Genomic DNA, 13,413 nt, shown 5'->3' with positions numbered 1-13,413 from the left:
TTTTTTGTTTGTTGTTATTTTATTATATTATACTACGAGGATTTTTTTTTGCACAACACTATATGACATTATGACATTTTATTTGTTATTAGGAACTTGTAGCTTGTAAAATCATACTCCCCAATAAGTTTTTTGTGCTGTTTATTATCATTTCATGTTTATCTTGATAGCAAATATGAAAGCACTCGTTAGCACCATATTTAAATGGAGCCACAAGACAATCAGTTGGACTCCATATGCAAAGTAATTTCCTTACAATTCAATTTCTGTTCTATTTTTTTCCAGACAGCATGTTCGCCATTTGTCTTTGGCATTTTCCCTCTTCCTCTCTTTGTCTCACCCTTTATCTTACAATTTTCTCCACTTTCCTCTGCTTAACATCAGTCACAGAGCACACACACACACACACACACACTTCTTCTTCTCTTCCTCTTGTCAGGTTAATTAGTGTGATTAATCTATAGTGGAACTTCTGATTAAACCTCACACCGCCGTGGCTGGGGGTGAAAAGAACTCAACTCACCCTGGGGACTCACACGCACACGTATCCACACTCTGCATGTCCAACCACACGCACGCACACACATCCATATGTTGCAAAAGTCGACCTGCACATACACAGTGCTGGGATCTACTCATTTGATCCTATAGTCTTTGACAGAAGGCTTTGAAGCCTAGTATGCCTAAGCCAGACCTGCAACTAGCAGAAACACATGTTGCACACAAGGAGTGCTTTATTGATCTTATCTTAAATATATCAAATTCTTTTCTGAGGCTGATTTTAATGTCTGAAAATTTTTGGAGATATATATATAATTAAAAAAAATGTTTCTATATATATATTCTTTCTTTTCCCTCCTAGTCTGCTGGTCTCACGTCTGTCTGACTTCACAATGAAAGCATCTCAAAGGCAACAGCTTCCAGCCTTGCAATGGGGAGATAGACAGCCCTGCCAATTACTACCACCCACAGGGGAAGATATGACTAAAAGAGATGGAGAGGGTAAGAGAGGAATAAAAGGAACCAAGATAGAAGCACTCCTGACATTTCTCATAAGAGCATGATTGAAATCTTGCTTGCCAAGCGGGGTGAGATGGAGTAACGTGCTGACAAACGAAAATGTGTTCTTGTCTTTCTCCTCCTTTTCCATTCTGGGCAAGTGGCTGTGCGTCACTCCCTTTGTGTCCTTTGACCGGTTCCCTGTCACTGTAAATGGCTTGTGGATGGCCTTAAGATGGGTGTGAAAGCTATGATGTCTTTTTGGGCTATTCTTTTAGCCTTTTCTACTCCTCCTTTACTTTTATTTCTGCTTTCATTTCTGTCAATTTCCTCCTTCCTCTCTCTGTATTCAAATTTCATTTTCCATTTTTTCCCCCTTATCCTCCCTTCCTCAGCTAACTTATTTGCTCCTTTGCCATGTCTCCATTAGGCAATTGTCTGCAGTTCATGTTTAGGTCAGAGGAACAGTCAAGCAGACTCAGGGGAGTTCAGAGAATCAATCTCTCAGAGAGCTCGAACACACACCATGAATAGTCTCAGAGTGGGGCCATTACAGAAATGGTGCCTTGGACTGTAAATGAGGAGTAACCTGGCATTAACCTGGCCAACGAGCCTCCAGTTTACACACACACACACACGCACACACACACACACACACACACACACACACACACACACACACACACAAACCTGAGTGTCTCTCCAGTAGAGCCTCTGCGTTTCCACAGGTTAACCAGACTGGATGAGCGGCTGGCGGCTGAGGACGATTTTCCGTCGCCCACGTGCATGCGGACCACTGTGCTAGTGGTAAAGGCACTGCGCACATTCCGCTCTGGTTTGGCCAGAATGATGTACACCTGTTATGAAATAAAACATGACATAAATTATTTAAATATAATAAGGAGACCACAAAAGAAAGCCGATAGCTACATCACCGCATCCATTTTTTAAGTAATTTGTGTCCACAAAACGGTCTTTTAGTAGTGTAGCCTAGCGTTGATGTAGCCTAGCGTTGGTGTAGCCCAGCGTTGGTGTAGCCTAGCGTTGGTGTAGCCTAGCGTTGGTGTAGCCTAGCGTTGGTGTAGCCTAGCGTTAGTGTAGCCTAGCGTTAGCGGAGCTTGTAGACATTGAGACGTTTCTCAAACAGAATTAATACTACATATAAACACCAAACTGCTTTGGCTAACAACCAATGAGATTGCTTGATCTGAGTCATCCGTTTTATAAAGAAATATATAGATCAAAGCAATGAATGAGTGAGATGCTGAAAGTGTGGATGTTAGCTTCAGCCTTACCTTGGGTACGAACATGCAGCACAGCGCCACAGTGGCACTGAGGCTGACACTGAAGCACATGGTGATAATTTTGTAGTTGGAGCCAAAGTAGATGGGCACGAAGGCCAGCCAGATAATACAGGTGGTGTACATGGTAAAGGCAATGTACTTAGCCTCATTGAAATTAGCTGGGACGTTCCGGGTCTTGGAAAGAGAGGGACAAGAGTCACAGAGAAAGTGTAAGCAAATATTAATTTCTGTGGATTCTGCCTTGAATGAGTATAATTAAGAAAGACATTGTTAGCTTTTGCTTACAGGCCTTTACAGAACCAGAATACACACTGCTATACACTGACTTTGCATTTCCATTATAAATCTGATGCTAACCTCACCATTATGTGTAAGAGAGTTGTTTTGATTTACTCTGCTCCTGTGTTCATAAACGACTACAAATTAATTTATTGGCTTGACGTGCTGTGTCTTTCAGCTTTTGTCTCTTTTTACCCTTCTGCTCTCAAGCCCTGCAGATAATGGATGTCTGCAGGCCACCGAAAATCAAACATTGACTTTTTAATGTGTTTTGTTCAACAGAATTTAATTTACTGCGGTTGAAAGTGGTAGAGCACCAAACACAAACATTGGTTCAATCATTGCTTTTCACATTATGTCTGTGTGGCTTTTCTCGTAAATAACAGCTTGAAGTGAGACATGTACTCAACACATTGGATAGAACACGTGCCCTTAACAGCATGTGTCCTTGAAGCTGTAGCTTTTAAGCACCTGCTAACTTCAATGTTGATACTGTCATTTAAATCCTTTTCAAAACTATATCACAGAAGAAAACATGCCCTTTGGTTGTTGGGTTGTAGTGTATAACAGTGCAGCTAGTACCTTGAAGGCATAGAAGGTGCAACTTAGGATTAGCAGGCCATTGTAGCCCAGCGGGGCAACCACGCCCAGGTTAGTAGTGTTGCAAATGAGGATGACCTGGCGAATACTGGGGTAGTCATGGATCACCTATAGAGACAGAGGGGAAAACATAGTAATGTTTGATACGGCTTTTGCTACAGGCACCATTTATTTCTTCCAGAAAACTGGGAATGATGTTATCATTATAACATCACCATTATATGTGACAACAGTGGCATTAAAATAGATTGAGGAAGCATTACGATTTAACAAACTACCATTTCCATTCATTAGACTGCCAGTTTGAGATGTCTAACATTTTAAGTCTGACGGAAAAATCTACAAAAATGCCGTAGAGCAGGACTGTTTAACTGCTTTGGATAAGGAAAACAAATCTTAGTCTAATTAATGTATAGGTCAAATGGTCTTAAAACATTTGTGATTTAATATAAACAGAGATTAAAGGTCTCATCATAGCGCTGGGAAATCTATCAAATTTTATTTTTCGATTCAGATTTTAGCTTCCAACGATTATGAAAACAAGACAATCAAGATGATTACTGCATATATTATTCTGTTTCACGATAATGCTCTTGATTAATCATGTGTTATAAATATAAATTATATATTGAATGTATGTTACACCGTAATTAATCTTATTGTTTTGATCAAATTTATTTTATATATATTCATTTGATACTATTTAAATGCATTCATATTTATGTATTATTTATTAATTATGTCATTTATTTATTAATTTAGTTGAATTATATTTAAAGCTCAAGAAAATCAACCATTTTAATGACGTTTTATGATGTTTCTAAAGTCATTGTGTAATTGTATTAAATAATCATCAGCTCAATAATGACCAATAATTGTGATTATGATTTTTTCCATAATCAGACCTCGTTATGAGTTAACTGCTTCTGTTCTTCTTTGGGTTTCTCTTTCGCTAATTTGTCTGTTCACAACCTGTTCTCAAGTCTTTCAACAAGCCACTCTCGCACGCACGCACGCACACACGCACACACGCACGCACACAAGCACACACACACACACACACACACACACACACACACACACACACACCGCTGACCTCAGGTGGCTCCATGAGGAAGAGTGCCACGATGATGCCCAGCTGCAGCAGTATGAGGAGGAAGGCAATGATGAGCTGAGCGCAGGCAGACATGAAGCGAGGTTTCTTTGTGCAGATCTTCTTCTTGCTGCCTGCCAGGATCCGAGCGATGCGGTTTGTCTAGGGTCAGACCGCAAACACAATCAGGTCCTCTGTCCAACTGCTTTCTGTATTTCAACACTGCTGCAACTGTCCTTATGCAGACATATTAGGGAGACATGCTTCAGGCAAAATCTAGTCCGATAAGCTCACGGATATTGCAGTCGTCAAATCCTACCTCCCTGTGCCCTGTTTCTGATGTTATGGTACCTGTAGCCCCTCTCTCTAGCCGTTAAAGCAGTTCTTGCCTTTCTGGCATTTTTACACTTTTCTTTTGTAATCTTAAAATGTTCCTAATAACCATATGGCACACTAATGTGTAAAAGAAATCTACACGGTGAAACTCAAAAATATTAAATTCTCATGTATTTAATATGAATTGGTCCGAATAAAATGATTTGCCGAGCTTCTTGCCTGTCATCCGTCGCTCCGTTTCACTTGCGCTGCTCATGCTGTGTTCCTGTGCCATGGGAAGTCCAAGGTTTCTGACCTCCAACTAAGCAAAGTGCACTGGAATGACCGTCAAAGTGAAACCTCCTGCTTGTGAATTTGGGGGAGATTGACTGAAATCGCTAGTGGGAAATTTGACAGGCTTTTCAGTGCACTTTGCCTTGTAGGAGGTGCGAAACTTCTGACTTCCCATTGCACTGGAACGCAGCATTTCTCTCTCAGCCCACATGTCGGGGGAGGAGGGAGTGTCAGAGGTCAGGCTGGTGCGCTGTGAGACATGCAAGAAAGGTAATAATTGTTTTAAGGGATGAAAGGGAAAACAATCTGTAGCATCAGGGGGCTGATTTATTTTTTAATTAGGATTAGTGTTCTGCATCCACCCACAGATTTATCCCTTTTATGCTTACTCTCCATCATATGAAGCTCTTCTGTGGCTATTTGCTACAGAACATTTAGGACAAAAAGGTAGGTTAGCATAGATCTAAAGACAGGGATATTCAAATTATTTGGAGGCAACTCCTTCAGCCATACACCTCTCGCAACTACTGTACCCTACATCTCATACTTACTTATCTGTCCTTAATTCAATCCTTACCTTGGTGACAAGTGCAGAGTAGCTCATGGCAGGTGACAGGCCTATTCCCAGTCGTTGGAGGTAGCAGTGGACGACATGGGGTTTGGTTATGAGGCTGAAGGTACACAGGTACCCCAGGCAGATCCCTGCCAGTATTATGTAGCACAGCTCCCTACTGGAAGATTTCACTACTGGGGTGTCCCGGAACCTGAAAACATTCAGACAAAAAATTATGTGCAGAAACAGACAAAAGATAACAGTGAAAAGAGAAGAAATTGTATGTATGTATAGAGTATCTCTATTGTCCAGTTCTGTGTGCATTGTTCTCAGTTCATATATGTTCTGAGACAGACGAGCGATTCATTACCTGATAAAGACTGCCGTGACAAAGAATGTGAACATTAGACCAAGGCAGGCAAAGACCACAGCAGCAATGGGTTCAGGGTCTCCCCAGCGCAGGTACTCCACTGGGATTGGGACACAACCTGGGGACAGAAGTATGTGTAGAAGACGCAGTTCTTGAAACATAATAAGTCAAACTTGATGTGTTTGAAGCCCAGCACCAAGACAATATAGAGTGAGCTTTAGGTAAGACTGCCATACTTTACCGAACCTTTTATGTTTATCTTTATTCTTTAACTTATATCTTTACCTCAGTCTTCTATTTTTCTTTCTCTTACACCAATTTACACATCAAGCTTTGACCCACATCTGATGCAGGTTGAGCGTCAGTGTATAACGCTAGTTCTGGTGACTGAAAACCTGCACAGGTCAATGCTCGCATGCTGGACCCACAGGTGTCCAGTTGATTAAAAGACTGACCAGGACTGCCTGCATCTTGTGTAATCATTAATCATTTTCTGTACTGCTTTGGCAAGATAGGTTTCTGATCTGTCATGGCAATAAAGCTAAATTGAATTTACTAAACCTAACTCAATAGCAACAAACATGTGTGCGTGTAATGGGTATAAATAACTATCAATCTGTAATCAAAACACGTATACTGTAACCATTATTCAGCATGCCTCCTTCATTATTCACTGTTGCTCTCTAAGTGTCTCACATCTGTCTTTCTTTAATGCCCTTGTCACTTACATCAGACTGCATGCTTTTTGACCTTGCAAAATATATACTTCTCTGTTGTCGAGACTTTCTTTCTTATCCGTCTTATCTGTCTCGTTTTCTCCTCTTTTTTCTTTGTCATGCCTCATCCGTCATTCTGTTCCTTTTCTTTTCCCCTAATATCTCCCTTATCTCTCTTCATTCTCATCCCTACTAACTTTCTCCATAATTATCTTCCTTCCTTCCTCCATCTCTGTCTTCCTCCTTGGCAAGGAGATAAAGTGCCATTAATTAAAGGGACAGTTCTAATTATGAACCGTCTTAGCGCTTGCTGAAAATGTCTGGCTCGTTGGTCTAGACAGGGATGCATGGGATCTTTCTAAAACTTTCTCTCCCTATACATATTCAAAAAAATGTTCTCCATCTTACTCCTTCTCTTTCCTTCACTTGTAAGCACGCGCACAAACACACCTGTTTGTACAGTACTGCAAATCACAGAGGAGGGGGTTAATCATAAAAAAAGACTTAAGTAATTTAGTGACTTTGTCTTTAGCACGGTCAATAAAGTTTATCAAATCAGTGAAGTGGTTAGGTCTAGGGGCATAAACAGCAGCCTAATTACTGAATGGGAGCCGAGGGGACCGAAACAAACAGACAGAAATAAGTCAGGCAGAAGCACTCTGCAGAGGATGTGCAGGCTTACATCACCAAAAAGCCATTTCAGTCATCTAAATCGTAATCTCAAATAGATAGTGTGACGTATTGAACATCATGCGGAATTATCCGTCCAATATTATTTGATGACAGAACACAAATAAACACACATAAACAAATCAAAATGGAGCAGCTTCGAAACAAAACCACAAATCTGAATCTCTTTTTTCCCCTCATTTTGGGAAGTACTTGTGTGTAATTGTAACCATTCCACATCATAGAGGTAGTGCTTTTTAACTGCTAAAGCGTAGCCCCTCTTTACGAGACAAGGACTACAGTAACTGTCCTGCCTAACAATGAGGGGTGAGAACCACCAATCCTTGAAAATTTGAGACGTTAGGAAATAAGGGCTTGCTGAGAATTTAGCTCCAATAAATCCTGCTCAAATAAATCTAGATATCAGGGCCATAAATCCCAGATCAGTGTTTTCCTCATGAGTTTTCTCAGAGCTGTCGAAAAGCATCAGCTATGGCTGCAGTTTGATAGTTAATTAGTTCACAGAGTCTGCAGGAAATCATGTTGTGTTTGACCCAAAGCCAAAGCAGTATATATGAGGGTCCAGTCAATATAAAGTTTTGAGGCAAACTCCTTCGAACACTCTTAGACTCACACTGTGGAACTTAACCGATCAGTGGAGAGGCTCAAATCCCAAAGCTAATCCTCCCTTTTTCTGCTCCTTTCACTCTGCCTGGCTGCTGCTTCTGTTAGGGCCTCTATTTATCTCTCTCTCTCTCTCTCTCTGTCTCTCTCTGTCTCTCTCTCTCTCTCTGTCTCTCTCTCTCTCTCTCTCTCTCTCTGAATGACTTTTACCATCTCTTTACGTTTTCAAGTCACTCTTGTTTCCTTATTTTTGCTCTACTTCTGTCGCCAAAACTTTTCTATTGCTTTCTATAGTTTTCACACAAACTGAACCTCTGTCCCTGCCAGCTGAGACCTTTGCTTTATCTCCTCTACTCCCTCTGCCACTTTATCTCCCCCTCTCTTTATCTCTGTCTCTCTTTCTTTTGGCCTGAGGGAGAGAGATCAAAATGTCTGCTGGAGGAACAGGGCGACCAATTTGTTTACACCTCATTATTATTGTTCCACATAGCCCCACTGGGGGACATGCAGCACTTATTGTTGATGAAATGAGTCGCATATACGGAGTCACACACCTGGCCATGCACCGACGAACACACAAAGTAATACACTGGTAACCCCTATCGTTCTTTCAATTCTTTATCTCTCTCTTGTTTCCCCGTCCGCTTTCTCTTTGACATGTTCTCACCCGTTTACTGCCTGTTTTAGTTTAAGGATGGTTCTCTCTCAGGCAGGGAAGCTCAATCTGAATTTTCAGCAGGGCTGGATTCATGTTTTAATCATTGAGCTTGGCGAGGAGCTAGCAAGCAGTATAATGAGCAGCTGAAAGCATAACAAGGCAATATTCAACCGCTTCGAACACAATGGAGGGGAAATAAATTTTCATTGCAGCTGAAGTGCATTTGCATTGAAAGCTGCTCTTGATGCAGAATAAATAAAACATTGGTGACCATGTTCGTAACAAATTTAAAAAAATGAGAGGGATAAAGAGAGAGAGAGAGAGAGAGAGAGAGAGAGAGAGAGAGAGGGAGAGAGAGAGAGAGAGAGAGAGAGAGAGAGAGAGAGAGAGAGAGAGAGAGAGAGAGAGAGAGAGAGAGACTGAGGGAGGGGAGGGAAGGAGAGGGAAAGGAGGAGGAAGGGTGAAACGAAGAAATCGTGATTCAGGTCCTCTCTCTAATTTAACTGGTGAAGGAGCTTGCTGTATGATAACATGCTGTAATGGCGCACTGTATCAGACACAACTATCGCATCCTACTAAACATCCTACACACAAACATGCACTCACACATATCAGTAGTCATTGCATGGTTTCCTTCGAGTGGCATCACTACTACTGCATTGATATTACAGGATTTTCCTGCAGGAGCGAAGGCAAATACTCTAGCTTCCTATGCTCATTGCAGTGTTTCTATTCAAATGTATTTTTTGCAAGTTTGCACTTCCATGTTATAAATAAACATTGCATTAACAGACACAAAGAGACTGACCTGTGAGGTCATCAGTAGGCCAGGAGCCCAGTTCACAGGCTCGGCAGGTGTACTCGTCGAAAACAATCTCATTTTCTTTACAGGGCGTGCACGTCCAGCAGCAGCTCACCTCACCTTTACGGATCACCTGGAAGAGACTGCACAATGTCTGTGTGTACCTACTTATACCTTTGTGTAGTGCATGCTTGTAACTCATGTGAACTAGCCACTGTATTACGTGGAGCCTTTTTTGCACTAATATTTGGGATGCGTCATGCACCCACCACCCACATTAATCCATCCAAATTTTAATTCATTTAAAAATGTAAATAGATATTTGTCATGTCCAGTAAACCTTTACCGGTAAGGTGCTGGATTCACAACATAACCTGGAATGTCCTTTTTGAATTTTACTAACTGCAAAGTAGACATCTTACCTTAATCTGTCCTTTGTCACAGGGTTCACTGCAAACTGACTTGATTATGCCGTCTCTGTTAGGCCAGATTTCATCGTCATCTATCTTCAACCCTCTGTTATCCCAACTGCCAACATTAATGTAGTCGTAGTAGTCCTTGCCCATCTTTTTGAAGTTCATTATTTCATACCTGTGGATGACAGGTAAATAAATACATACAATACACATCCAACATATTAGCACCCATATAGTCCTGTCATATGACCATGCAAGCCAAAAGTCCACACAAAAGAAAGAAATCCATGACAGCCTTGCTGAGTAACAGTGCGTACCTGCCAGGTGAGTCTCCGTTCACATCAAACAAGATCCCCTCCCCTGACACGCCTGTGAAGTTTGTTTTCATCAAGAAGTCCAGCAGTGTAGAACCATCTATAGGCCGCATGGCGTCACACAGGCCCTTAAAGTACATGAACAATCATGTCATATCCAACAAAATGTCTCCTGACACACAGTTTAACAAAGAGTGCTTCATGTAAGTATTGTTTTGTGTCTACAAGCAATTTTGGAATTGGTGGTCAATAGCGATCCATGTTGACAACTTTTAAAGAGCTGAACACAATGACCATATGAAGAGTTTCAAAGTTAAAGTTAAGTTAAAACTCAGCTTAATGACACTAAAGTATATTCAAAAGATGATAACTGTACAGTTGGACTAAGGTATGTATTTTTTCACACCTTTATACAGGTGTCACCTTTGTGTCATTTTACCGTGGTATATAGTTTATGCCGATGTTTGGTGCAATTCCTTAAGTTCCTTAAGTCTAATAAACTCACAAAACGTTGCAAAAAGAAAAAGGAAAAATTCTTTAACAAAATCAAAAATCTGTTTCTTATTAAACAGAAATACAACTGTACACAGGAGAGGAGAGCATGTATTTTGGATGGTATTGAAAATCATAACATCAGGGTGTGATAACACCCAAGCATAAGTGATATAAAGATAAAGTTTAGGCAATCAAAACATCATCAGACAAGGTGAATCATTCCACCAAGTTGAATGAAAATTGAAGTGTGGTACTGTATTATTTTTCTATCCATTCGGGCCAAACACTAACATTTTTACACACAACATATTGCCAAGTCGAATCATCTTCACCTTTAGTCAGAATTGAACCCCTGCGTCTGAAATTTTACATTCCAGTTTACATGTCGGCAAGGATGAAATCTGAAGTAATTGAAGTACTGAAGTAAATCCCAGAAACAATGTAAGAACTTATATGAGCCAGAATCTGTGAAAGTTCAGCAGTACTGATGTTTTTTCTTCTGTGTTTCCTGTATTTGCATATTGAGTCTGTATTTTTTAATCATCCGGAAAAAAATGTTACACACAGAAATCAATGCATTTTATTATTATATTTGTTGCAAAATACAAGACAAAATGCTTTGTCTCTCACTCCTTCTCTCTCATTTCCCCTCACTGCTGGAGGTACCTGGCTGTTCTCCATTCTCTGCCCGCGGCTTGCATTTGGCATTTGGCACCACGGTTACCTGAAGGGGTTGAGCTGTCCTCTCCATCCACTATCGCTCTCCCTCTGTGTGTGTTTGTGTGTGTGTGTGTGTGTGTGTGTGTGTGTGTGTGTGTGTGTGTGTGTGTGTGTGTGTGTGTGTGTGTGTGTGTGCTGTCCTCATCCTCTTTCATCTCACTCCTCGTCATAATCATCCACCTGAATATTACTACATGACCTGTTGAAGGTAGGCCAAACTCTGCGTTATGATAGTTTAAATTCTGCATATCTTTGTTGTAAAGTACTTTGTGCTGGGAGACAAAGTAGATCAATCAGTGTATCAGATGGTTTGGAATACTTTTTGGTAAACCGAGGATCTGAGTGGTCAAACTGATTTTGGCGCTTAAATGACAGACAAAAGCTTCAGAGACGGTTTGTATATGTGATTGACACAAAGTGAGGTTGAATTTAATGTACGACAGTTTCAGACGAGAAATACGGACTTAAGTGTGTTTCAGTTTGTTTTTACAAATATATATATATAGTATTTTGCAATCATCCATGTTCCCACTTTGCGCTTGTCTGGTGAAGTGCATGCAGTGACAATAAGTCAAAAATGGCCATCATAGAAAACCAGGTCAAGTTCAAAATGGCAGCAATCTCAGATGGTACCTTCTTTTTGTCCCACCATTCCCACTCCCCACCCCTTCATGTCCCTCCTTTATCTCCTTGCTTTGTCCTAGTACTATATGTCCCTCCATTCATCCATCAGTGCAGTACCTACCTGATAGCCTGGGCAGAGTGCCCGTTGCATGTTATGCAGGCCATATGCCATCGAGTAGATGGCATTAATGACAAACCCCATCTTGGTGTCCTGTGCATACTGCTGCCGAAGTGAGTCTCGCTCTGCAAAGGTGGGTGGGGGGAGATTGGGTTAGGTGAAGAAGAATGGAAAGAGAAAGTATATCAGAGAAACTCTTAATTTCCCTTTGAGTTTAATGAAACACTGTTTTTTCTTTTCTTGACATCAAAGACCACTCTCTTTCCTCTCATTCCTTCTCATCAACCACCTCCCACCTCCACATCTCATTTCTATCTGCCTCTTTCTGTGTACTGTTCATTTGTATTTCATGTACCATTTCATTAGAATACATGAAACATGACTCCCTTTGATGAAGCTTTCACACACAGTTTTGCCTATGAATGGAGGGACTGAGACACAAAGAGAAAGATGGGGGGGCATATAAAGAAATAAAGGGAGGGTGCACTCAAAGCAACAAGGAATCTCTCCAGAGTAACCGGAAAGCTGCCTGTGTCCATATGGAGTGTGTGTAGGCGTGTGTGCGTGTTTTCAGCCAGTCTGTTTGTATTTCATTTGCATTAATAGTAGCCATTATCAAAGCCTGTCAATAAAAACACAGATTGTTACTGTAGCCTGTTCTGCATCCTCTTTCTTCCTCTCTAAACCCCGACGTACAGTACAGGTTTAACTCAAAAACCCCGTTGTGTATGTGTGTGTGTGTGTGTATAATCATACTGCTACAGGTGTTCAAGGACTACATTTCAGCTCTTATCCTGATCGTCCTTGTATGCTTATTTGTGTCCACACTCACTGCCACAGGTGCGGTTGTATTTGTTGCTCTCCTGCGGGTGACCTTTAAGTCGACAGTGGAAACGATGTTGCCAGAACTCTGGAAACCAGGGGTTCCTGAGGTTGTTTTCAGGACGAAGTTTAAGGTAGTACTCATCAAACCATTTCACATCAGCCGACTGGAGCTTGATGGTAATACCACCTGCCGCTTCCCTAACATAGCCATCCGTTACATCGTACCGGTCCGCCCATCCATCACTGCAAAGAAAAACAAGGAAAGGCAAATAGAAAAGTTTTATCTATTAATCAGCGAGAATGATAATACCGGCTCCGCTGTTTTCACAATCAATACAAAATTTGCATTGTTTCCTCTGAAAATGTGGAGGAATCAATTGATCATTCTCAAATGCCATTAGGAGAACCTAATTGGACATTTCCTGCTTTTCAGACGTCAATTATTTGGGAGAAGACTTGGGATGAACTATGTGGGGCAAATTGTGTTTTTTGATTTTTGGCACTACTATCATAATTGAAGGTTGAAATAATGGGACTGACTCAATGATAGTTTGGACTGCTCAAATAAGCCTCAAATTGTACTCTCACTCCTTATCTGGTCCCAATTACTGTTTTCAGAGTCCGT

At 41.0% G+C, this 13,413-nt stretch overlaps 1 protein-coding gene across 1 annotated transcript in view; it reads right to left on the bottom strand.

The window, feature by feature from the left end:
• The window catches only part of grm5b (glutamate receptor, metabotropic 5b), a gene marked incomplete at its 3' end in the record, with an annotated part of 51,977 nt that overhangs the window by 1,448 nt on the left and 37,116 nt on the right, over positions 1-13,413 (bottom strand). The window contains exons 6-16 of the mRNA XM_083914059.1: positions 12,796-13,031; positions 11,967-12,088; positions 10,010-10,134; positions 9,699-9,867; positions 9,283-9,409; positions 5,808-5,925; positions 5,462-5,648; positions 4,279-4,437; positions 3,165-3,290; positions 2,295-2,477; positions 1,690-1,856 (exon numbers count right to left, since the gene is read on the bottom strand). Of these exons, the coding sequence (XP_083770185.1) occupies positions 1,690-1,856; positions 2,295-2,477; positions 3,165-3,290; positions 4,279-4,437; positions 5,462-5,648; positions 5,808-5,925; positions 9,283-9,409; positions 9,699-9,867; positions 10,010-10,134; positions 11,967-12,088; positions 12,796-13,031 (1,719 nt within the window). The remainder of the gene's footprint in view (positions 1-1,689; positions 1,857-2,294; positions 2,478-3,164; positions 3,291-4,278; positions 4,438-5,461; positions 5,649-5,807; positions 5,926-9,282; positions 9,410-9,698; positions 9,868-10,009; positions 10,135-11,966; positions 12,089-12,795; positions 13,032-13,413) is intronic.

This window comes from Echiichthys vipera (assembly GCF_963691815.1).
Source record: "Echiichthys vipera genome assembly, chromosome: 5".
NCBI classification, from domain to species: domain Eukaryota; kingdom Metazoa; phylum Chordata; class Actinopteri; order Perciformes; family Trachinidae; genus Echiichthys; species Echiichthys vipera.
The sequence above is the reverse complement of the archived record's forward strand: the minus strand, read 5'-3'. Positions and strand labels throughout refer to the sequence as shown.